Source organism: Lynx rufus, unplaced genomic scaffold (genome assembly GCF_022079265.1).
Source record: "Lynx rufus isolate CCGP_SWC_20201006 ecotype Redwood Valley unplaced genomic scaffold, mLynRuf1.p SCAF_5, whole genome shotgun sequence".
In the NCBI taxonomy this organism is placed as follows: domain Eukaryota; kingdom Metazoa; phylum Chordata; class Mammalia; order Carnivora; family Felidae; genus Lynx; species Lynx rufus.
Genome location: NW_025814867.1, coordinates 36,113,873 through 36,139,303, shown reverse-complemented (window position 1 = coordinate 36,139,303; position 25,431 = coordinate 36,113,873). Strand labels below are relative to the sequence as shown.

The following is a 25,431-nucleotide window of genomic DNA, read 5'->3' as shown; positions in this document are numbered from 1 at the left end:
TTATGGAGCGGGGCAGGAATCTGCTCGACTTTATCCTACATTATTAGAAGATCCTCACAGGGCACCTCTTGTGGGAAAGGGCCTTTTCTGCCTTTGATGCTGAGTCTCAGGGCAAAATAAAGGATTGCAAAGCAGTGGTCCTATGGGTGAAGCTAGATGGGATGGCCACACCTGTTTTATGGAGCAGCTCATGAAAAGGATGGGATTAGAGAAGGTGGAGACCAGTGACTGCATGTGCCTTTCCACACCCACTCCCACTTCTGTGTGTAGACCCTCGTCATGCAGATTGACGTGGGGAGGTTCAGAGGAGGGTTATTCTATGTGCCTGCCTTCTAGCCATACTCTTTCCCTCCCCAGTACTGATGTGCAATGTGAGCCTCACCAAGCCAGGCACTGAGAACAGAATTAATGAGGTCCCATCTCTGCCCTACAGACTGGGGACAAATGCAAGTGCCTGAGTTTCAAGGGCTGGAATAGATATCTCTGTGGGGGATGAGAGTGGGGGAGGAGAATTTGTTTAGTGAGGATCCAGGGGAGGAAGGAGGTGTCATCCCTACCTAGAAAATCAGCAAAGGCTTCCCAGAAATGGTTGAACTGGGTCTTTAAAGACTGGTGGTGTTTTACCAGCAGAAATGAGGTGGGGTTCAGGAGAAGGTCATTCTAGGCAGATAGGGCCTTGTCAGTCAAGAGACCCTGGTGGCCTCTTATTGTCTGAAGGGCCAGGGCAAGTTCTGACAGGCTGGAGCTGACTTGTGACTCTGCCATTCTTTCTTACCTTGCTTTCAAGGACCATAGAGGAGCCTCCAACCAAGCATTCTACTGTTCTTTGCTCTGGGGACCAGCAGAAATATGGAGGGGAGGGAGTGCTCTCATTCTTTATGGGTCAGGGGCAAGCTTCAGAGCATGGGGAAAGTTATGGGAAGGCAAGTCCAGACTCCATAGTTAGGAAGAGCATTCTAACAATGTTGGCTGCTTATTGTTCAAATAGACAACAGGGTGAGGTAATGAGCTTCTCATCAACCATTGACTTGCTCAAACACTAAAATCTAGTTAGACTAGGGTCAGAATGTATACCCACAGGAACTGACTGCAAAAAGACCACCCCTTTTACCACCCCGAGGCCCGGTGGCTGCCATGTACACAACACCACAGAATTCTGAGCCAAGGGTTAGGCTCAGAGCTACTGGAGGCATAGAGACTTGTGGACTGTTTTCCATCTTAGTTTCAAAGTAATCAGCAAACAGCAAGCCATGACATCAGGCATTTCCTTTTATTAGCTCTTAGAAGACTCAGAGGTCCTGGGAACATTGCCTACAGTGATAGCCTCACTGAAGCATGTGTTGAGAAAAATACGTACGTATGTGTGTATATATGTCTATCTGTGGTACATTGCTGAGGTTGCTTCCTGCTCTGCGAGGAGCTCAGAAGCGCTTCTGGAGGGCAGTCTGGATGTTCTTCAGCAGGCCCCACTTAGCTCGGTTCTTCCCACGCCCATCTGGGGTTACCACCTGCAATCAGAAGCAGAGAACCATGGCACCAGTCACAAGGGAAACAGCAGCTTCCAGGAGCTTGGCCACTGCTGTGCACCAGACCCTACACACAACATCTCATTAAGTCTTCATGAAGCAGGTGCCACTGACCCCACTGTATGAGTGAGAGGAAACTGAGGCTCAGAAGGACTGGGTAACTTCTCACTTTTCTAAAGTCACATACCTAATATGTGGTGAGACTGGGATTTCACAGACCAGGTTCCATTTCCTTAAAAGACACCTCATTTAACTGCATGCTGTGACCCCAGGTGGGCTTCACCATAGAATAGCTCTCCAGGTGACCCCCAGCCCCTGGAGATTGCTTCTGTCGTAGCTCTTATCATTTGTAAATTCCATCAAATGTGTTTGACTCTTAACAGACTGAGCATTCTGACTGGGGTGTGGGGGAAGTGACCATCTTTCATCTCTGTAATCCCAACATTGGCTATGGTAAAGAGAAGCTTCTTAGAGAAGTGGATGAAAGGTGAATAGAACCACAATATGTATATCTGCCAGTTGCCTCCCTCTGATGGTTCACACTGTCTGTGATCGCAGTGAGTGGTCAGAACTACCTGGAAAGGGGAGACTGCACTGAGCAAGTTTCTTACAAGTCTAACCGACTCAGCGTTACACGTGGATCTCCCTGCTTTTCTTTGAAGGTGCTAGGTTTCTCCATGCCTCTGGTCTGGCAGCATTCCCGTTCCTTCCCTGTACACATTGACTGAAGAGGCGGTTAGGGAGTGAGGCTGAGATCCAGGAATGAGAGCCCACTGGATCAGTAGGCTCTGTCTAGATGAATCAGGACTCACAGGGCAGATGGGGTGGAGGTGTGGTTTGGGTGGCAAAGAGCGATGTTTGTACAATGTCCCTATATACAAAGCTAGTAAGTCTTTATGTTACCCATTGCTGGATAAAAATTGAGATAACACAAAGAGACAGCCCTGGTAAGGGTAATAAAAATAGTGTTAAAGAAACACACTGAGCAATGGGGGTGGGTGATAATGAAGGAATAACAGTGTTGTGGCAGAGTTGGGAATTGACTCATACAACATAGGGGAGTTGAATTTTGTCATAGTCAGGGTCTCCAGAGACAAAGATCATGTGTGATGTGTGGATGGAGCAGTAAGGATTGGGGCGTGTCTATGAACAAGGGGATCATATGAAAAAGGACAAAAGAAACAGAGAACAGTCTATGAGATACTGAAGTAATTGAAATAATTGACATCCCCTTCCTTACCCAAAATGCTCAGATGGTTTTCCAAATGAATTCTAAGACACTTTTAAGAAAAGTTTGTTCTAGAAAGCAGGAAAAGAGCAAAAGCTTCCTACCTCATTTTATTAAGCTAATAAGATATTGATTCTGAAGCCAGATAAAAACAATATAGGCAAGACATTATAGGGCTAGTTCACTTATGATCATAGATACAATAATCCAAAATAAAATATGAGCTGAGTAAAACCAAGTATATTAAATAATCACAGCATGATCACATGGGGTTAATTCCATGAATGCAAGTCAAGATTAACATCAGAAAATCAATGTAATTCATTTCATTAATGCCTAAAGGAGAAGAATCATATGATTGTCTCAAATAATACAAAAAAAATTGCATAAGGTTGTACAAGCTCTCAGCAATTAAGAAGTGGAAGGAAATTTCCTTAACTCAATGAGAATTATACACCACAAAAACTAAATTAAAAATCATCATAACTCAATGGAGAAACATTAAGATTAGGAATAAGACAAGGATATCAAGTAGTTCAGCCTCTATTTTCTGTAGGACTCATGGCCCTGGCCAAAGGTATAGGGAAAGAAAAGAAATAGAGGTTCAAGGATTGTAAGAAAGAGATATAACTATCATTATTCATAAATGATAGGACCATAGCCTGGAAAAGCAAGCAAAATCAACAGATAGACTCTCAGAATAATAAGAGAGTTTATCAGGATTTCTAGAATCAAGATTAACCTCCAAACACCAATGGCTTTTATTCTAAACCAGCAATACATTAGAAAATATAATCAAATATAAGATAACATTCATAATATCTACAAAGTCTGTCAACTATCTGGTTAACCAGGAACATATAGTACCTCTATGAGAAGAATTTAAAAGCCCTAGTAAAGCACATTGAAGATGATTTAATAAATGTCAGACCTATTACAAAAATATCAAATGTCTCCAAATTAACTTAGAGACTCAATGCTATCCTAATCAAATTCTATCTGGATTTTTTTTTTTTTTTAGGAATTCAATTACTCGCTCCAAAATTTATATGAAGGAACAAATTCCTATGATTAGATAAATAAACCTTAAAATAGAAAGAAGGGTAATGGGTAGACTTACCTTAGCAGTTCATCAAGACAAAGCAGAAAGCTAAGGTTAAACAATAAAACCAGTGTGGTATTGACATAAAAACAGACAAATAGACCAACAGGAGACTATAGAGAGCTCAGAGACAACTTTTGAATATATGGCACTTTAATATAAGATCGCAGTGGCACATTTACCATATACTAATGGAAAAGACATTGCTTGGTAGATGCTATTGGAAAAACTGCCTCACTAGATGGTCAAAAATGTGCATCATTACTTGGCACTACACACAAAGGTGGACTCTGGATGGATTAAAGTCCTAAGTTTGACAGGTAAAGTGAAAGTTAATAAAAGAATAATAAAAGAATATGAGGAAGATTATCTTTGTGAACTAAGCCTATGGAAGGACTTTCTTAAATAAAACTTCAAAAGGTCAAACCAGAAGAAAAAAACAATTGATGACTTCAGTCATATCAAAATGGAAGTTTTCTGTTGTTTCATGAAATACACTATGAACAAAGTTAATAGGCAAATGTCAGAACAGAGAAGATATTAGCAATGTCTAAAAGCATTATCTGGAATATTTAAGAACATACTGCAAATCACCTAGAAAAAGAACAAATGCAATAGAAAAATGGGTGAAAGATATTTAGCAGGCTATTTACAGAAGAGGAAATCCTGAAAACTAACAAGCATGTGAAATGAAATTTCAAACAGTAAGGAGATTATCTCACTTTGTACCCACTGGATTAACAAAATAGTAGAAAGCTGGACCATGCCACATACAGGTGGGGCTTAGGCTATAGGGTCCCTCATTCATTCCTTATGGACACATTCATGCACACATTTAAATCAAGTATGCACATACTCTGTGATCCAGCAATTTCACTCATGGTATATTCTAATAAGGGCTGAATTATGTCCTCCCAAAATTCATATGTTGAAGTCCTACACCAAGTACTTCAGAATGTGCCTGTATAGTTGACCATTGAACAATGCAGGGCTTAGGGGCACTGACCCCCATGCAGTCAAAGATCCATGTATAACTTTTGACTCCCCCAGAACTTAACTATTATTAGCCTACTGCTGACCAGAAGCCATACTGATGACTTGGTCAATTGGTCCATTAACATGGTCAGTTAACATATTTTATGTATTTATTATACACTGTATTCTTACTATAAAGTAAGATAGTAAAATAAAATGTTATTAAGAAAATCATAAGGAAGAGAAAATATAGTACTGTACTGTAAAAAGTCAGTGTATAAGTAAACCCACACAGTTCAAACCTATGTTGTTCAAGGGTCAACTGTATTTGGAGAGAGGCCCTTTAAAGAAGTGATTAAGTTAAAATGGGGTCATTAGGGAGGGCCCTAATCCAATCTGACTGGTGTCCTTATAAAAGGAGGAAATGTGGACACACAGAGACCTGCCAAAGGTGCACTGGCATAGAGAAAAGGCCATGTGAGGGACTCAGGGAAAAGGCAAGTGTCTCCAGCCAAGGAGAGAGGCCTCAGAAGAAACCAGACCTGCCAACATCATGATTTTGGACTTCTGGTTTCCAGAACTGTGAGAAAATAAGTTTCTGTTGTGTAAGCCAGCCAACCTGTAGCATTTTAGTATGGCAGTCCTAGCAAACAAATACAATGTTCCAGAGAAATTCTCATACCCCTATCCTGCCCACAAAGTGCCACGAATGAGGCTGTTCACTGCATCATTACTGGAGATCATCTGGGTGTCTGTCTTGGCTAAGTGAACAGGTGAAATATGGTGCCCAAATGCACATTGTGAAAGATGAGGCCACATTAGGAGTAAGGGACTAAATGTGTATAACTACATTGCTACAGCATAAAAAACACAGTGTTCTGGGAGAAAAGGTGAGAAACAAAGTAGGGTTAAGTAGCACAACACTATTTGTGCAAATTACCAGCACATTCAAAACAATACATACCATGTAAGAACTCATAAAAGCAATAAGATATACATGAAACGTATTAGAATGGATGTCTGGGAAGGAATGGCTGCAGAAGGGAATACATACATAGACAAGAAAAGGGCCTTGCATAGGCCATTGTTGAAAATGGACCATGAACTGAAGTGTATGATTAATTCAACCCTCTGTGTATGAAGTTAAAAGTAATAGGTCCAGCTTGATCTAAATTATCCTCACTCCAGGGTTCATGTCTTTCTGCAGAGCAAGTAGAGAGCAGGTGATAGGATTCTCTATTTGCATGAAGGATCAAGCAGCAATTTGGAAAAGAATAAATCCTAAGGAGATAGGGAGTGCAAACCATTTTTCTCTCATTTCAGGGCAGGGGGTGGCTGTGAGTATGTGGGTGGGTGAGGTAGGTTTGGGGCAGTTATTCTGAGTGTATGATAGTGTGGGATAGTGTTGGTCTCTCAGATTGCCCTGCAACCCCACCTCCTGAAGATGCATATCTCAGCCTGGACAGGAGGTCTGAAGTAGAGACAGAGGTAAAACCAGTAGGGGGATTTCATGAAACCCAGGTAAGATGCCCAGGAAGGCCAGGCAGCCTGGCTCTGTGCCTAGAGTTCTAGCCTGGGCAGGAAGGGGTCAGCACTGCAGAGACTGAGAGTAGTTGGCAGGGCTGTTTCCTGAGCACATGGGAGACACCAGAGGTGACCCCCAATACAGACTGGGGAGGAATTTGCGGGGATGAGTGCGGGCAGGAATGGGTGCATTTCCTGAAGAGGTAATCAGGAAAAGCCCAGAAAAGTAGCAGTTTGTGACTATTGTTAGGCCTGAATTTTTACCTCCAAATGTGATGTAGCTGAGGATATCTGGTTTATAGACTGAGGTAGGCAGAATTTTGGCCCCCAAAGATATCCACGTTGTGATCTTGGGAACATGTGGATGTGTTATGTGTCACAGTAAAGGGGAATTAAAGTTCCTAGTCAGCTGGCTTTAAGACAGAGATTATGCTGAATCATCAGGTTGGTCCAATGTTATCACAAGAGTCCTTCAAAGAAAGAGGGAGCCAGAAGAGAGCCAGAGAGATGAAGGTGTAAGAAGGACTCAACCTGATGTTGCTACCTTGGAAAATGCAGGAAGGGGCCATGAGCCCAGGAATGTGGGCTGATGCTAGCAGCTGGAGAAGGCAAGAAAATAAACTTTTCCGAGTCTTCAGAAGGAACACAGCCCTGCTCACACCTTGATTTTACTGGGTGACACCCATTTTGAAGTTCTGATCTCTAGAATTGTAAGATAATAAGTAAGTTTGTATTGCTTAAGCTGCTGATTTGTTATGGTGGCAATGGGAAACCAATGCACAGATAGAAAGTTAGGTTTGTCATGGGAAGACTTCCTGGAAGTTAGCAGAGATTTGAAGTCAGAGGGAGACAAAGTAAGGAGGCTCTTTTCAGAAACGTGGATGGTGGTCAGGAGGTACCCTGCGGATTAGAGGAAGAACAGGAAGAGAAACTGAGGATAAAGGATATATGACTTGCCTAAAAACACATTTCTTCATTCCTTCAAAACTATCAGGCTCTTGGATGTAAGAGACTCTTGGCTGAAGGTTGTGGGCCGAGAGGAGTGAGGAAGGCCAGCAAGGCACCTGTCCACCTTGGGCTTACAGCCTAGTGGAGTTGGGCCTTGGGCCATGGCACACCAGGTCAAGTCCAACGCTCAATCTTGCCTCTCAGAAAAAAACTCCTGCTCTCACAGCTGTTGGCTTTGACAATATTCTCCCAGAATGAGGTGCCAGGTCCCCAGGGTGGGGCCCACTGGCCCAGATTTAGCTGAATCTGACTGTGGTGCAGGAGAACAAAGAGCTCCAGCCTTGGATGAGAACTGAGTTCCCACTCAACTCTTTCTTCAGTTACATGAGAGCACTTTCCCTCTTGAGCCTAAGTTTCCTCATCTGTAAAATAGAGGCAATAATTCCCCACCTCCAGTGGTTGGCATGATCAGTGGTAACGAATACACAGTATCTGACAGGGAGTCGGCCTTCAATAAATGGGACCTTTAAAATGCATTCACGTTAATTTTCATGCTTTGTATATTATACTTCAAATAAAATCCCTTAAAAAAATCAGCAAGTCACAGACTATGAAAATCAAATATGAAAGGTGTTATTTCGCTTCCTTTTCAAAAGTATGTATGATGGAAATATTGTATTTTGGATAAGAAATGATTCTGCTACCTCATTACAGCATTTTAAATGAAACCTTTCAGGAATACCTGCATAGGACCGATGCCAAAGGAAAAGTATTTCGATTTTATGGGAAAGAACTGAAGTCATTACTTTTATGAAGCTTTATAAATGTCATTCAAACACACCATCTTATTTTCATTTGCTATTGAAGCCTTTACTTATGCAAATCATGACAAATGTTAAGGAAACCAGTGTTTCCCCTAGAATGCTAATATAATCACAAAGAGGGAGGAAGAATTACTTCTGAAGGAAAAATCTATATTGCAGCTCTGCAAGTCAGATAAAAATGAAGCTTCCAGAAAACCTCATTAATTAGTGCTCTGCTCATTTAGAAATTGTGTTAAAAAGCAAAGAAACTGGAATGAGTTTCCTTCCCATATAGGGAGTACAAATTAATCGCATAAACACAATTTTAGGGGGAATGTTACTTCTTGACTGATTGCATAAAACACTTAGCTTTTGGGCTTCTTATGGTACTTTGTAATTATTAATTTTATTCATCCATTTATTTCTTCACTCTTTAATTTAGACATTCATTCATATATTCATTTGTTTGATCACATTTTCAGTCATGTATTCATTCAATAACCATTAAGAACCTATGATATGCACATTGCTGTGGTAAGCATTGTGGGAGAAAGAGAGATGAATTAGATGTGAAGTTTGTTCTCAGGGAGTTCAGAGCTTAAGAGGGAGGACAAAACATCTACTTAAGACGGGCCGACACACTTCAGTCTCTCCACTCCCTGTCCTTGTGCCTAGCATGTAAAAACGACAGGAGATACATTTAAAAATATTAGTAACAGCACTGAGTGCCTTTCATGGGCAAGACATGTCTGAGGAATTTTTTTTTTTTTTAATTTTTTTTTTTAACGTTTATTTATTTTTGAGACAGAGAGAGACAGAGCATGAATGGGGGAGGGGCAGAGAGAGAGGGAGACACAGAATCGGAAGCAGGCTCCAGGCTCCGAGCCATCGGCCCAGAGCCCGACGCGGGGCTCGAACTCACGGACCGCGAGATCGTGACCTGGCTGAAGTCGGACTCTCAACCGACTGAGCCACCCAGGCGCCCCTGAGGAATTTCTAAAAAATGAGAAGGCAGATGGAATTAGATGAAGGAAAAATCCATAGTCGAAAGGACATGCTGCAAAATATGGTAGCAGCTGTGGGTGTTCCATGCTTGGGAAAGAAGGGTGGCAACAAGAATTGGGCAATTGACAGGGTAGCTGGCTGGGGTAGAGTGAGAGGAGCAGGCAGGCCGACTTTCTCCTTCTGCCTCCTGCCCAGGTGAGTATCTGGCCTCCATGAGAGTGGGAAGGGGTTCATGTGGGTGCTGGCTCCAGAAGCAGTCCAGACGGACTAGAGAGCCTCTGCCTTCAGCTGATTTGCTACTGGTACAATGACCTACAGCATAATCCTGCCCCCACCCTACCTTGTGCTTCCCTCATCACTAGAAGTAGCAACCAATCAGATTCTCTTCTGCAAACATTTGTCCTGAGACAAAGGGAGGGTTGCTAGTTATACTGTGTTGGTCACACAGAAGTTGGGCCAGGACAATCCAAAGCCACAAGCAAGCTGAATTTAGGGGAGGAAATACTACAAACTAGCTGAAAGTGGTGCAGATTCAGACAGAAGCAGACGTGGAAGTGTGGGCAGAGGGAGGACAGAGAGACAGAGACCGCGACAGAGAGATGGACAGAGGAAGGGAAAGAAACTGATGGCTTTCTAGTTCCCTTGAGGATTAGATGTTTGTCCTGGCTGGAAGTGGTCTCATGAGACTCCTCTTTCTCTGTACCATACGTTTCCCTTTTCAAAAGCTGAAATGAATGAACTTACTGTCTTTCCTCTAAAGAATTCCTGATTAAGCCATAATCTACTGGTATCCCAAAGAACATCATTATGGTTCTACAGTACGATAGCCCTTGGTATTTTTCTTCCTTTTCTCCTTTGAGTATCAATAAAATTATACTCATGAACATATATCCCCCAGAGATATAAAGAAGAGTCAGCTTCAAATCACAAAGAAAGATAGGAATAATCATGTCCCTTTTTCTGGGGGATACCATTCTGACATGCTCAGTGGTTACTCCTTGACTTTCAGATAAACAACAAATAAAATATTGCATGGGACATACTTACATTAAAAATTATTTGTTGTATGTGCCCTCTATTTATGTCTGTTAAATCTGGCACCCTACGCTTGCTTTGAATCACCACTGGGATTAACAATGAACTCTTTTTTTGTCCTTCTCATATCACAATTATTTGTTTAATAGACCCTGAGCTCCTTGAAGGTAAGGATTATGCCTTATTTTCCTCAGAATCTCTACATCCTAACAGAATGCCTGGCCTAAATGTTTTTTGAATCAAACTGAACTAACAATTCTTAGGCCTCATTTGCCAAGTTGGTTGAGGCCAGCAGCCCTCTCTTTGACTCTGAGTTAACAAGTTTTCTGGGATTAGAGGGGGCAGTCACACTGTGGGTTCTGTGATCTTGTGATCATCCTGACAGAGCTGCATCCAGAGCTTACAAAGAAAGCCTGAGAAAAAAAATGTGCACAGTACCTTGCAGATGTCACTCCATTGTCCAGGACCATTATTGTTGATGGCTCTAACTTTAAACAGATACTCAGTGTTGGGGGTCAGGTTGTGCAGCTCCAGATTCTGCTGCATTATATCCCGAATTTGCCCACAGAGCTCTGTCTGTACATTGTTAGGAGGGGTAGTAACGAGTTCATAAAATTCCATCTCAAAAGAGTCCACATCTTCTGTTGGGCATGTCCAATAAACCTATGAAGCAATGAACATATGGGTGTGGTACTAATATACACCATTCAGTTTTCTTTCCCATAAAGATTTGTGTCATTAACTATCAGTGGGGCGGATTTAAGCTGACCCCATCCCCTCTAGCTGCTGAGGACTTCAATGTGGACTATGTGCAGCAGTCTTTAAAGGCTACCTGATAAGACCTGACATGATGCTCATAATGCATTTCAAGAACAGAAGAATGCTCCTCTGGGTTCTGTTACCATCAGTCAACATGGCAGTGACCATTGTTCTCTTGACACCATTAACCAAGGTAGCTGCCATTTATTGAATACCTTCTATGCGTCAGATTCTGTGTCAGACATTGCCTAACTCACCTAGTCATCACAACTCCCTGGAAGGGAGATTTTATTATCCTATTTTACAGTTGAGGCTCAGAAAGGTTACATTTAGCAAATTCCAATAGAACCACAGACTACTAGACAATGAAAAGTGTATCTGTTCCAAGCCTGTATTTTACACATAAGGAAGTAGAGTACCAGAGAGGTGCAATGGCTTACCCAAGGCATGAAGAATATATATTCACACTCAAAACATAATATATCAGCTTTCGGAAAGAGATATATTAACAAATATCAATTAGCAGATTGTGTCTGGCACATAAATATTTTAAAATGATTATATTTCAAAACAGATATTGTATTCTTTAAGCTTTAACAAATTTAAATGTTATTATGTTTATAAAGTTAATTTAAAATTACTCCTAGGGGCGCCTGGGTGGCGCAGTCGGTTAAGCGTCCGACTTCAGCCAGGTCACGATCTCGCGGTCCATGAGTTCAAGCCCCGCATCAGGCTCTGGGCTGATGGCTCAGAGCCTGGAGCCTGTTTCTGATTCTGTGTCTCCCTCTCTCTCTGCCCCTCCCCCGTTCATGCTCTGTCTCTCTCTGTCCCAAAAATAAATAAACGTTGAAAAAAAAATAAAATAAAAATAAAATTACTCCTAAGTGCATAAAGTTTTGTGAATTTATAATTAATTTGTAGTTATTTTTATATATTTATACTTTTAAAACTTTTTATAAATTTGTATAACTTGTCAGTAAAAATTAACTTATTTTTTTCTGAGTATCAAAACAAACATACTCATTATAAAAGACTTGGAAAATGCAGAAAAAATACAAGGGACAAAAATAAACATCACTTATAATCCCAAAATTCAGTTCAAAATTCATTTCCTTCCAATTTTAGAACATTCACAAATACAGAAATGCATACAGTTTGGATTATATTGCTTTGATTCCTGCTTCCTTTCATTTTTTATATTTTATACATTTCCCTATATTATTAAAAACTTAGTAAAGCACCATTTTAACAGCTGTCCCATAAGTGATTTAATCTTTCAGTAGTCGAACATTTAGGTTGTTTCTAATTTTACACTCCAATAAATAATGATGCAATGAGGACTTTGGGGGCATGAATCTTCACCTGAATTTTTAATCATTTCTATGGGAAAGTTTTCTAGAAATAAAATTGAGTTTTTAGGAAAAAATCCTTAGGATTTTTAAGATACGTATTTGACAAGTTATAAGACTAACTTTGAGAATGTTTTCTATGCCAAAAGCCTAAAGTGGGCTATTAGTCAACCATCATTTGAGACAGAAGTCAGCACAGATTTCATCTTCGGCATCACTAAACACTAGGATTCCTGTATGATTTCCATTCCATGATCCTAATAGGGATCACTGATATCTTCACATCAAATACCACTATTTGGCCGTAGATTTAGGTGTCCTCTCTTGACAGGCAATGACTTGACTTTCCTAGGCCCCTTTCTTGGGCTCTTGCAGGGACCACTAACCAGTGGCATGGGGTGACTGTTTTCCAAGCCCAATTATGGGGCAGACATCACCAGAGCGAGAAACTGCCAATCTCCCAGGTCTAAGTTGCATGGAGAGACCTAATGCCATCACTGAGCTAATGTCACATACACTGGAGGCTTTGCTGATCAGGTATCATTTGGAAATGAAGGTTTGGTTACTCAGTTGTAGGTGTCTCTTATATGAAGGGTAGAGATACTTTGCTGTGTCTGATAGCCCATGGGAAGGTATATTCTACTTTTCAGAGTAAGGTCATTCTTGCTGTTGATTATAGACTCTAAAACATAGATTATGATGTCTCAGGAGAACAGCAAAGTAAAGCTTGGTCAGTGTCTGGCTTTCATTTTCTTGTTTTTAGACCCTTGATACTAAAGTGTGGTGTGCAGACTGGCAGCAATGGCAGCACCTGGAAGGTTGTTAGAAACAGAATTTCAGGGCCCCCTGAGACCCACTAAAACAGAATCTGCATTTTAACAAGACCTCCAGGTGCACATTAATGTTTGAGAACCAATGGTTTAGACTTCAAGGATGCTAAAAGTCTTTGGGAATGTTTTCAGATTATGAGGGCAAAAGATGGGCTCTGCCACATGAAAGCAGGCCATGGGCTGGCCTGGGAGATGTCCCTGTAGGGAACCCCAAGAGAGGCAAGTTATGCTCCAACAGGATCTCTAATTGCAAGTTAATCTTTTTCCTTCCTTGAACTTTAATAACATATTCTATAAACAGTTTGATTTAGGTTCAGCTGGATTTGAATGGAATGTTAAGGGAAAGGTTATTTGTCTGTGTTAGGTCAAGAGGGTCAAGGAGGAGTCATGTCTCCTGAAGTCAGATGATGGCAGTTGTAGAGGTCTGTGAGAGATCAACACTCCCTCCCTCTAAAACTGAATCTTATGAGATTAGAATTGGAATTCCATTGGGGATTATCCTTCTATTCTTTCCAAATCATAGAGAGTATGAATACTTTCTTTAGGAAAGGTAGCAATTTAGAGGAATCACTGCTGATAGATAATGGAGCCTATATTTCTAATTGGATTTTCTGTGTTCTCTCTACAATTACAGGCTTTGCCCCTGGGAAACATTACACCCTCCAAGCAGTCTCTTCAAATTACTTTGGTTCCCAAATTGGGTTGCATTTGAAATGGGGTTGGGGCCTTCAGATAGATTTTTGACTATGAGTTAAATACATTATTTGGTTTAAGCCAATATTGTGCTACTTAAGATTTTAGGAATTTAGGAGCAGATTTGAGTGACTGAACCCCAGAGGTCAAAGAGGTAAGTGCAACCTTTTCTGACTACCCACCTCCATTCCATACCGCCCATCCTCCTGCCTTCCTCATGGGCCCAGAGCCTTCCTTACCTTGGCAGCTCTAGGATACACCAGAGTCTGGTAGATGACAATTGGGCCTGGGGTCTTCACAGAATCATCATTGAATGAGTACCAGTTGTGGAAGCTGCTGCTGTTCTGCACAGGCTGGTTTTCTGCCCCTGCGCTCCAGTAGGTACAGAGGCCATCTGTGGGTTTGGCAGGTGTGGCTGACTGGGCTCGCCCATAGGCTTCCAGACCCATTTTGGCCTTCTCACCACTGGTGGTGTTGAAGGACAGCAAGGAGGAACTTCGCTGGTATATCTGCTGGTTGCCAAAGCTGTGAGTGCTGAAAGTGACCTTCCTGGAGATCATCATTTCTGAGTGCGTGGGATAAGGGGAGGGCAGGGACTCCCCTGAGGAGCATACCTTCCTGGGCCCTGTGGGGAAGAGCTGGTGGATGGCATTGGAGAGCTCAGCGAAGTCCAAGGGCATGCAGTGCAAGGAGTGTAGCCGGAGTTGTGGGTCAGGCCTAAAAGTGCTCTGGATGCCATCCTCGATCTGGTCCACCAGAATTTTGGCCGACTGCAGGAATGCCACCTGGCCTGTCTCCTTCAGTGCTTCCTTGGAATAGGCGATCAGACCATCCATTTCGTTCACTTTCATGGTTGTGACGTACACGTATTTTTCAATCTCCTTCTGCCTGGACACCTCTAGATTCTCTATCTGCTCCATGATGTACTTCTCCTTCTCCTGTAGAATGTTGCGCAGCTTGAGAAATCCATTTCGAATCTCTTTTCGCTTCATCTCCTTGTCCGCTTTAAAGCTGTTTTTTAAAATGTTGAACTCCATTAGGTCATTATCAATCTCATAGCGGACTGCAAAACAACCAGGTTAGTTACTTTGGTTAAAATTTTCATCTCCCCAGGTGTCAAAGCTGACTGCAGGGAATTCCCTCAGATTCCATGAAAGTGGGTGGAGAGGGAGGGAGGGCACTTGTAGTTGAACTGCAATAGGCCTGAACAGGTTTATGAGATGCATCTGGCCTCCCTCAGGATCCCCCCCTCCCCCCCCACCGCCGCCTCCTTGTCTAATACTTCCCTCAGGAGTCCCAGCCTTTCTTTCCTTGGCATAGTTATAGCTATAGTAACCCCTGCGGCTCTGGGTTGGAATTGAAAGTTCAAGGCCACCCTTGATATGAGTTTCAGACATCACGTGTCAGCATGTTGGACTTGAGAAGAGGTGATGTCTCAAAGTGACTGGTTTTCCCTGTGTGAAAGCTAAGCTTCTGCAGGGGCAAGAGAAAGAACTAAATTTCTGATGACTTCTTCTAAATGCTGCCTGGCCTCATTCACCAAAACCCAGCCCTAGACAACAGTAGGAAATCAGCTGGGCTTCCTCTCTTGCCTTTTCCTCATTTCTTTCTAAAAAAGAGTCTGCTATTGCACTTCAAAGAGAACCCAGTTTGTTCTGGATCCTCTTACATGGTTTTTGGATTTTAAGTTCACTCAGTCATTCAACAAACATTTACTGGATACCTATGTCACATGCCTTCCAAGGTACTAGGGATACAGATATGAATATGAGAGGGCACCGATGCTCAAGACACTCATAAATCCAAGGATACTATAGTGTAGAGGATGCTATGATTGGGAGTATGTGGTACATCTCTCTGAAATGAGTACCTTTGTTGGCTTTACAGTGATTTAGGCATCAGGCAGTGACAGTGATGTGAAGACATGTCAACCTTCTGTGGCCTAGTCTAAAGGTAAGGTCCTCCCTTGATAGGCCAACTTGGTAGTGAATTGATGGGCTATAATCCTCATCAGATTTTACTCAGGAGTAGGCGTGCCCAAGATTTTTCTGTACTTTGTTCTTAACATATTCCCAGGTGCACAGTCAGCTGGACCTTTGTGGGTTGTGGCCATTTTAACAATGATGTGCATTTGAGTAAGAGAAACCCAGGAGTCCTATCAGACCATGAGAATAGGGAGCATGGCTCTCTTAGTTATCACTATGACTAGGGTGTGTAGAAGGGCTTGAAAGGTATTTATTGAGTGAAAGCCATTCTGTCCTGTTTTCTGACATCATTGGGGTAAGTGTTACTCTCCGGCCTATTTTGTGAAGCTGCTATTTCCTCTGCCCACCTCCTCCCTCAGGCTGGCACACGAGGGATGAGGAAGCAATGCAGACAGGGGCTGAACAGGAAACTATCAGGGTGATTGCAGAGGAGCTGAGAAATGCTTCCTGCCCTCCCCAGTGCAAGCCCTACTGTGGCTTATGGCAGCTGAAATTCCACTTTGTTCATTAATTTCTTTGGCTATTCAATAGTTATTCACTGCCAAAGAATCTTGCATAGGAAATTCCTTGCTTCATTAGAGATTAATTAAGTTTATGTAAAGTCCCGAGAGGTAGCATAAAAATTCCTCAGGTGAGGGGGAAAGAGGCAGCACCACGAGAAAAGAAAGAGGAGGCCAGAAGCACCCCTCCTCCCATCTTACAAATATGGCAGCTTTGCAAGAGCTGGTCCTAGAGCAAAGTTAAGTCCATATCTCTCTCAGGAAATACACTAAAAGTAGCTATTATTTATTAAATATTATGGGCCAGATCTATATAATTCACATATTATGGATCATATCTCTCTATTATAATACATTACATGTATCTTCCTATGAGGAAGATATTGTTCCTATTGATAGATAAGGAAACTAAGGCTCAGGGAGATTAAGTTACTGTCCAGTGTCACACAGCAAGTATATGGGAGAAACCAAGGCCTGTCTCTAATTCTATTTATCTGAGTCCAAAGCCTATGTTCTTAATTGTTCCAGTCATGGTTCTCAGTCCTCTGTGAGCACTAGAATCTTCTGGGAGAACTTTAAAGAAAACTCTCCTCTTGGCCTCACTTGCTGAGATTATGAATTGGCCTGAGTTGGGGCTCAGGAATCCAGGTGAGGCAGTTAGCAGCTGCCGGGAATCTTCTGGGGATCTTGTTAAAAGTGCAGATTCCCACAAAATCGGTATGGGTGAGGCCTGAGGTTCTGCAAGCCTACCGGGCTCCTGGATGGTGTCATTGCTGCTGGCCCTAGTTAGTAAAGCTCTCCAGGGGGTTCCATTGTGCACCTGGGGATCGACACCACAGCTTCAATCGACCCAAACTAGATCTTTCCTCCAGGACCCAGAGTTTCTCAGTGTATTGTCAGATCACCTGATTTTGAATTACTTGAAGATTTATTTAAAATGTAGATTTATGGCACCTTCCCCCAAAATAAGTTGAGTCCTTAAAAGCAAGTTTGAACTCTGGTTAAAAAATTTTGAGGGGTGGAGGCACCTTTCAGTCAGTTCAGAGTCTGACTTCAGCTCAGGTCATGATCTGATGGTGTGTGAATTCGAGTCCCGCATTGGACTCAGTGCTGACAGCTCAGAGCCTGGATCCTGCTTTGGAATCTGTGCATCCCTCTTTCTCTGCCCTCCCTCCCCCCACCCTGCCCCCCGCTCATGCTCTGTTTCTCTCCCTCTCTATCTCAAAAATAAATAAACATTTAAAAAAATTTTTTTAAATTAAAAAAATTTGAGGGGTGGGTGAGGGGGTTCCCTCAGAAAGGATGGACAGGGTAAATTCTCTACCTACATATAAATGGATATTCCATACGAGGGAAACAAAACCAAAAATGAACTATTGGGACCTCATCAAAATAAAAAGGTTCTGCACAGCAAAGGAAATAATCAGCAAAATTAAAGGCAACTGACAGAATTTGCAAATGACATATCAGATAAAGGGTTAGTATCCAAAATCTATAAAGAACTTACCAACTCAACACCCAAAAAACAAATAATCCAGCGAAGAAATGGGCAAAAGACATGAACAGACACTTCTCCAAAGAAGACATCCAGATGGCCAACAGACACATGAAAAAATGCTTCACTTCACTCATCATCAGGGAAATACAAATCAAAACCACAATGAGATACCACATTACACCTGTCAGAATGGCTAACATTAACAACTCAGGCAACAATAGATGTTGGCAAGGATGCAGATAAAGAGGATCTCTTTTGCGCTGCTGGTGGCAATGAAAGCTGGTGCTGCCACTCTGGAAAACAGTATGGAGGTTCTTCAAAAAATAAAAAATAGAACTACCTAAGGACCCAGTAATTGCACTACTAGGTATTTATCCAGGGGATACAGGTATGCTGTTTCGAAGGGACACATGCACCCCCATGTTTATAGCAGCACTATCTACAATAGCCAAAGTATGGAGAGAGCCCACATGTCCACTGATGGATGAATGGATAAAGAAGATGTGGTATATATGTACACAATGGAGTGTTACTCGGCAATCAAAAAGAATGAAATCTTGCCATTTGCAACTACGTGGATGGAACTAGAGGGTATTATGCTAAGCGAAATTAGTCAGAGAAAGACAAACATCATATAACTTCACTCATATGAGGACTTTAAGACACAGAACAGATGAACATAAGGGAAAGGAAGCAAAAATAATATAAAAACAGGGAGGGGGACAAAACAGAAGAGACTCTTAAATATGGAGAACAAACAGAGGGTTACTGGAGGTGTTGGGGGGGGGATGGGCTAAATGGGTAAGGGCATTAAGGAATCTACTCCCGAAATCATTGTTGCACTATATGCTAACTAATTTGGATGTAAATTAAAAAAATAAATAAATGGATATGCCATGAAGGTAACCCCTGTGTCCTTCCAATTGCTGGGCTCTTTGGAATTTGAACTGATGTCCCCTCATATTGAATTGAATTTCATTGTCTGGCTTCTAGGTGCTCTGGACTCTGAGAAAACTATCCTAGGTTTCTCCTGTGTTAAAGGCCCAGGCCTCTTATAGTTGCATGGGGGCCACAGCAGACTATAGGCAGCAACCCCTTCCCATGCCGAGGCCCCAGAGAATCCAGCCGAGCCCAGGCAGTGAGTCCACCTTAAGAAACCCTCTGGGAACCAGTGGGACTACCCATTTGCTTGGTAATGTGGCTCCTATAGAGTTTCTTTAATATAGAGACTTCCCTGATGGTGGTTCCAAAACAGAATAAATATCAATCGACAAACAATGTTTCCTAGTATAAGCAATTGAGAAATGAAGGTATTCCTGAAACACCCATGCTGGTGAGAGGTCCTAGGTGACAGAGTTAGCAAAGTCCATCTCTGACCCATCTCTACATCCAATAGGACCTTTATGTGCAGCTCAGAGAAAAACTGTCCCACTCATATGTTCAGGCATATTTACACATGGACACAAAGGGAAAGGGCTGGGGTGATCTGGGGCACTTTGGTCACTTGATGCAGGCCGGTCCTTAAGGAAATGAGATAGACCACAGATTGTGAGGGTGGTAGTGGTGGTGGTGGTTTCTGTTGTGTTCCAGTCCTCCAGTCTTTAGATTCTGGTCGCTGTTTAGCACAGAGAAGGTTGTCAAAGGAATGTTATGGATTTAACATGGATGTTGGAGTCAGATAGATTGGGTCTGCCATTTACAAGTTGCCTTGTGCCAGTGAATTAGTGGAATCCCCATTGTCTTATTCATGGAGGGAATTTCAGTTCCTGTACTGCAGGAGGAGTGAGGAGACCAGGCATACTTCTTGTAAAGGGCCTGGGCAAAGTAGGCCTCTATTCAAGGAAGCTATTCCCAGGGGCTAAGAGCCCTAAAAGGATGCCGGAGATCCTCATGTCTAATCAAGTGGATCCACACCCAGAAATTATGAGGCTTTTTACTGAACCCTGCAAGATATTGTTGTTCTGGGTTCCAGCATGGAAACTAGGCTCAGTTTCCCTTAACCAAAATGTACTATTTTATAGGTAACCAATATAAAATAACCTTGAGCAGGCATGCAGAGGAAAAGCCAGCCGTTGACCAGAATGTTATTGGCTATTTCTGAGTTTTTCTGTTATTATGTGTTTGTTACCAGTTTGTTTACTTTGGTGTTTGCAAGTTTTGGGGAAAACGCTGTCGGGGAAAATTTTAAATTGAAATAATTCTCAACATTGATTTAATTTTTTCCCTCTGCAAATTGGGAAAACACCGAGGCTACTCAACTTTTGTGACAAAACCCTTTAGAAAGGCCCGCAGAACTTCAGGATACTGGAAGATCAAACTCATCATTTTCCAAAGGAGGAAATGAGGCCCAAGGTCATGAAGATTATAACCAAGATTATAGAATCTTTCTGCACTGATTATGTGCCAGATACTTTTTTGCCTGCTTCACATAGAATAACCCATTTAATCCTCACAATCACCCAGTGGAGTTACTACCGCTATGCCCATTTTATAGATGAGAAAGCCAAGGCCCAGGGAGGTTAGGAGGCTGGTGATGGTTGCCCGGCGTGCACACCCGGCCAGTGCCTGGCAGCCTGGCTCAGTGTTTCCCAGTGCTTGGACTGGCCCACCGGGTGGGGGAGGCTCTCACCAAGTGGACTGCCTGGAGCCGTTCTCCCCATCAGTACCTGAACTAGGGGTGACTGTGCAGGGGAGGGGAGGGGACCAGGACCTGCTTTGAACTTGGCGATGGCGCTGAAGAGGGCGGCCGCCCTCTCGGAGCAGGCGTCGATGAGGTTGACGGTGTCGTGGCCGTTGTGGAATGCCGTCTTGCAGAAGGTGCAGAGCAGCTGGTTGTCCTGGCTGCAGTACTCGACGATGCGGCTGGACGGGTGGTGGATGCAGATCTTCTCGTCCTGGTCCTCGGAGCTGGTGTCCACGAAGACGTGGTCCTGCATGGCCACGTCCGAGTGGAAGGCCTTGAGGCAGTCGTTGCAGAGGTTGAGGCGGCACGTGATGCAGCGCTTGTAGGCGATGCGCCGACTGCGGCACACCTGGCAAAGGGTGGGCCCGGTGGAGCGGTCGAAGCGCCACTTGAGGTAGCCGTGCTGCTGCATGTAGCGCTTGGTGAGGCGCCCGCGCAGGTAGTTCTCGGGCAGCTGCATCTTGTGGCTGTAGGGCATGCAGTGCGAGCGGCTGCACACGGGGCAGACGAGGATGAAGAAGTTCTCGGTGACCTCGGCGTGCTTCTGCAGCTGCCGCAGGCACTTCTCGCACAGGCTGTGGTTGCAGGGCAGCATGAACGAGTGCAGGTGCAGCCGGTTACACAGGGGGCAGGAGAGATGGTGCACCAGGTTGCTGTTGGCGGGCATCGTCTTCACCTCATCGACCTGGGTGTCGCTGCTGCCGATGCGCAGCGCGGTCTTGGAGCTGGAAGGAGAAGCGGACACGGGAGGACTTCAGGAGGTCGGCTCCAGAGCTCACCCCATTTCTGGCCTCTGGAAGAACTGGGGGTCACTGCCAGGCAGGCCAGTGTGATGGTGGGGAGCACAGGCTCTGTGCCAGGGCACTGGGGTTCTAAGCCTGCCTCCAACATCCTTTAGCTGGGTGACCTCAGGGCAGTTAATTGACCTCTCTCTGCCTTTTGCCTTGTTATAAAATTAGTAGTCACATTATAGTTTCTTGAGGGGACTAAAACTACATTTAATACCTACAAAGCTTGACTGAGAGCAGTCCCGGGAACACAGTAAGTGTTGAACGACTGCACATTGTGAATTTTGAAGAGAAAGCAGGACAGACTGGTCTGGCACCATCAGTGGGGCCTCAGTGCTCTGTTGCCCATCAGCAAAGGTACAGAACACCAACACCCGACAAAGCCATTCTGGGACTGTGATGGAGCAAAGCAGAAATAAGACCACTTCCTCCTGTTTGAACGCAGGCAAGACAAGAACATCGTCCAAACCACAAAACGACCAGATCTCTCGCCTATCCTGGTTCATGGGAGCGACTGCTGCTTTTTCACCGATTGCAGCATTTGGTGCCCTGTGACCTTCCCAACTTGTAAACCAGATTTTTATTAAGATATCTGATAGGAGATTTACCCCCACTTCCTCACCTGAAATGAGCCTAAATTTCATAATAACTTGCAGATGCCTTCTTACTGAGACACCTTACTCTTCACCATGGTGTATGTTCTCACTTGGTGCAGTGACTCAGTAAATCCAATCTTGTCCACCTACAAGCATGTTCTTGCTTGGCAGGCATTGGCATCATCAGTATTACGGTATATAGGGTAGAACACAGAAGAGGCTGGGTAAAGTGTCCTCAGGACACCAGGAGGTCAGTCCCTAGAACCAAGCCTAGAACCAGCAGACCGATAAAGTGATATGATAAAGACATGATAAAGTGACTAACTGCTGATACATAGTAAGGACTCAATAAATGTGGCCTCGGCAATTAGTCCCCTCTGGTACTGGCCAGCTAATGTCCACAGTAGAGGAAAAGAGTGGTCACGCCCATGAGAAGTATATGGTTCTATTATTTGTATGTGTGTGTGTGTGTGTGTGTGTGTGTGTGTGTGTGTGTGTGTGTTGATTCTTTATTTGTCTGAGGTGGATTTCATGTATTTAATTGTAGGAACCATGGATGAGGTAAAAGCATACTTGTAAAATTCAAATGCATATTTTAAGAAGCTACAATCAGGGCAAAAGCAGTTTATGAAAATAAATGAATTAGCTGTGGGGATGGAGGTAAACAGATATACAATTTGTGACTGATCCTGTCTCTTATTTTCTGTTCACATTAGTGATATTTGGGTGTTGATCTTGACATTGTGGCTGTATTTTCTTCTGCTTCTGACTTCTTGAGGTTCCTGTATGCTCCTATCTCCTTCCCCATGGACCTATGTCTCAGAGCCCAGACAGTCAAAGGTGTTGCCAAAGCATACTGAATGGGAATGGCCCTGTGGTGGCAGAGAATGCCTTTTGTGGCACTCAGGCTCCTGAAAAGTTCATCCCTTAAGGATTTGGATGCTGGGTCCTAGGCCTGCTGGCCTCGATGTTCTCAGCCCATTCCCTCTCTGCTTTCTCAGTCTCCTGCCTGGGCCCTAAAGGGGTCACTGGAGCGACAGTGAGTTGTACACGTGGTAGCTGGATGAACCTCTTTAGTTCGAGAAGGTAGGACTCTGAGAATCATGGTGTAATATAAAAAGGGAGATGGCATGGTGTAATATAAAGCGGGAGGGAAGGTGACATTGGTAGAAGAAACAGCAGGGCTGAAAGGCAGCCCAGGGAGTTTGGGTGGAGGTCAAAAAGGAAGTGGGAAAGAAATGAGAAAGTGAGAAAGAGATGCTTGAGACCAGAGTGGGCTGGATGAGCAAGGTGTTGAGCAGGAAGTGGTGATGAGGAGCAGGGGGAGGCAGGGATTCAGAAACCAGGAGAGAGGCCAGATGGAAGACAAGCCTCAGTGTTCCCACTGCCCACCTCCTGACACTTGCAATAGCATCTCTGACTATCCTCTGAAAGCCTCAGGCTTGGACCCGGGCATTCAGTGGCTGTGGCTCCATGCCCAAACAGCCACCAGACCCAGCAGCCTTGCCTTCTTGCTGAGATATCTGGCCTCTCCTCCTCTGCACACACCCTCCCTTCAATTCAGGCCTGTTCCCCTAGCACCTGGGTTCTCACTGTGTCACCCAGAAGGTCTCCTGGCTTCCCTCTGATCCCTCCAGGCCATCTGCATTTTAGTATCACTTGGGGTAGCTTTTACAATTCTGATGTCCAGGTGATCCCCCAGACCAATGAAATCAGAATGTTTGGCAGTGAGGACCTTTGTAAAGACCCCCAGGTGATTCCTGTAAAGCAAAGTTTGGGAGTTACTGACCTAAGGCATCTTCCCACAACACCAATGTCATCCCTCCTCCGTTGAACTGTGGCCAGTGACTCTCCATGGCTGATATGCAGGAAATGGGGCGTTGAGTCAGGAGAGAGGAATGTGGATGCTACTTTCTGCACCTGAGAACCTCTGGACTTGCATCCAGAACCCCTGGATCCTCTACTCATGCAAACACCACAAGAGCTCCCTGAATGGAGAGTAGTGTCTGTTAAGCATCTCCTAAGTGCTGAACTGCAAGATGGATCATATCCTTCTCCTGAATTCACTGAAACTTTACTCACAGAATTGTTTTTCCAGCCTGAAAGGCTTCAAACCTGCGTCTCATTTTTCTGCCTCTCCAAAAGCTCTCCTCTTATGGTTCTGAGCTGTGATCTTTCCTTCTCTAAGAAGTCTGCCCTTGCTACTCCAAACTCCCCTCACATGTGACATAAAAGGACTGCCTTGGTCAGAGCAGGAAGAGAATATGCAATTGCTTGTCACAGAGCATTCATGCCCCACGTGAGTAACTGAGACCCTGAGATGCATGACTTCCAGGTGGGAAGAATGAGAAGGCTGGCAGGAGTTGGTCCGGGGTACTTATAAAGGACATAGGGGTCAAAAGTGGCCTGTGGAAGTTACTACTTTTCCAATAAGTGTTGAAGGTATCAAAAGTTCAGAGGAGGAAGAGAAAGGGCAACTTATATTTTTAAATCCCGTAACAGATTACAAGGTGCATACGTTAATCCCCAAACCCACCGAATCACAACAGATCCTATACTCTCCATTTTGCAGTGCAACATTTTTAAATTAAGACACAGATTCCGGGTTCAAAATCTGGCTGCGTCTTACTAGCTGTGTGATCCTGGGCAACTTCACCTTCCAAAGGCTCCGTTTCCTCGTTGGTGTGGTGGGCGTGCTGTGAGGGTTGCTGGGGTGCACACAGTGCCTGGCAAGTGGCTTACACGCTGAGTATTAGCCACTACTATTTAGTGCAGGTGAGAGAGCCCAGTGCCTATTCACACAGCTGGTGGGGCGTGGATGTGGGACTCAGGGCTAGATGTGGTCACTGGCTGTTTAGGACAGGCCTTAATTGCTACAAAGTTCTTGGCCTCCTTTTTTCAGAGGGAGAAAGGGACTTGGGGCGGGGGTACGTATGGAGCCCACAGCTGGCAAGGGCCCCGTCGGGCGCCCGGCACTTACGAGGTGCGGATGCTCCTGAGGCGGCCCTTGTGGAACGTGATGGTGGCATTGCGGCAGCAGCGGCTCTCGTAGTAGTAGCACTGGAGGTTGCTGCTGGTCGTGCAGCAGCACTTGCAGTTGGGGTCATTGGCCCAGGAGCAGCAGCACCAGTGGCAGTTGGGGTTCTCAGAGCAGGTGCAGTGGCAGCACTGGCAATTGCGCTCATCTTTGTAAGGGCAGGGGAAGCAGGTGCAGTTCCGCTCTGAGGTGAAGAGGAACTTGCAGCACAGACAGGAGCATAGTTGAGGACAACATCTCTGCCATGTACAACATGGAGAGCAAACACACATGGCAGTCTCCATGGTGCCTACATGATGGCTACTGGCTGCCCAGAGCTCTTGACGCCTTCTCTACCAGAATCCTGTGGGCTCCCAGGCAGGAGTCCCTCCTCCTTCTGATGAGGTCCTCAGCTTGGAGGTTGCAAGAGGTTGGCTGTCATGAGACCTTTACAGGCGGCGTCCCTACTAGGAAGCTCCTGGGTTGGCATTTACCTATATCAGCCTGAGGCCATTTGCTTATGTCACAATCCCTGTCTCCCCACCATGTCTCACCATGCTGGGTGGGTGAGATGTTGGGGCTAGTGGC

At 44.1% G+C, this 25,431-nt stretch overlaps 1 protein-coding gene across 1 annotated transcript; it reads right to left on the bottom strand.

Moving 5' to 3' along the window:
* Nucleotides 1-1,421: 1,421 nt before the first annotated feature.
* Nucleotides 1,422-25,148, bottom strand: TRIM42 (tripartite motif containing 42). Its single transcript, XM_047098655.1, has 5 exons — nt 24,808-25,148; nt 20,471-21,168; nt 14,017-14,840; nt 10,585-10,809; nt 1,422-1,508 (listed from the first exon to the last, which is right to left on the bottom strand). Exons 1-5 carry the CDS (start codon nt 25,146-25,148, stop codon nt 1,422-1,424), a joined length of 2,175 nt encoding a protein of 724 aa, XP_046954611.1.
* Nucleotides 25,149-25,431: the final 283 nt, after the last annotated feature.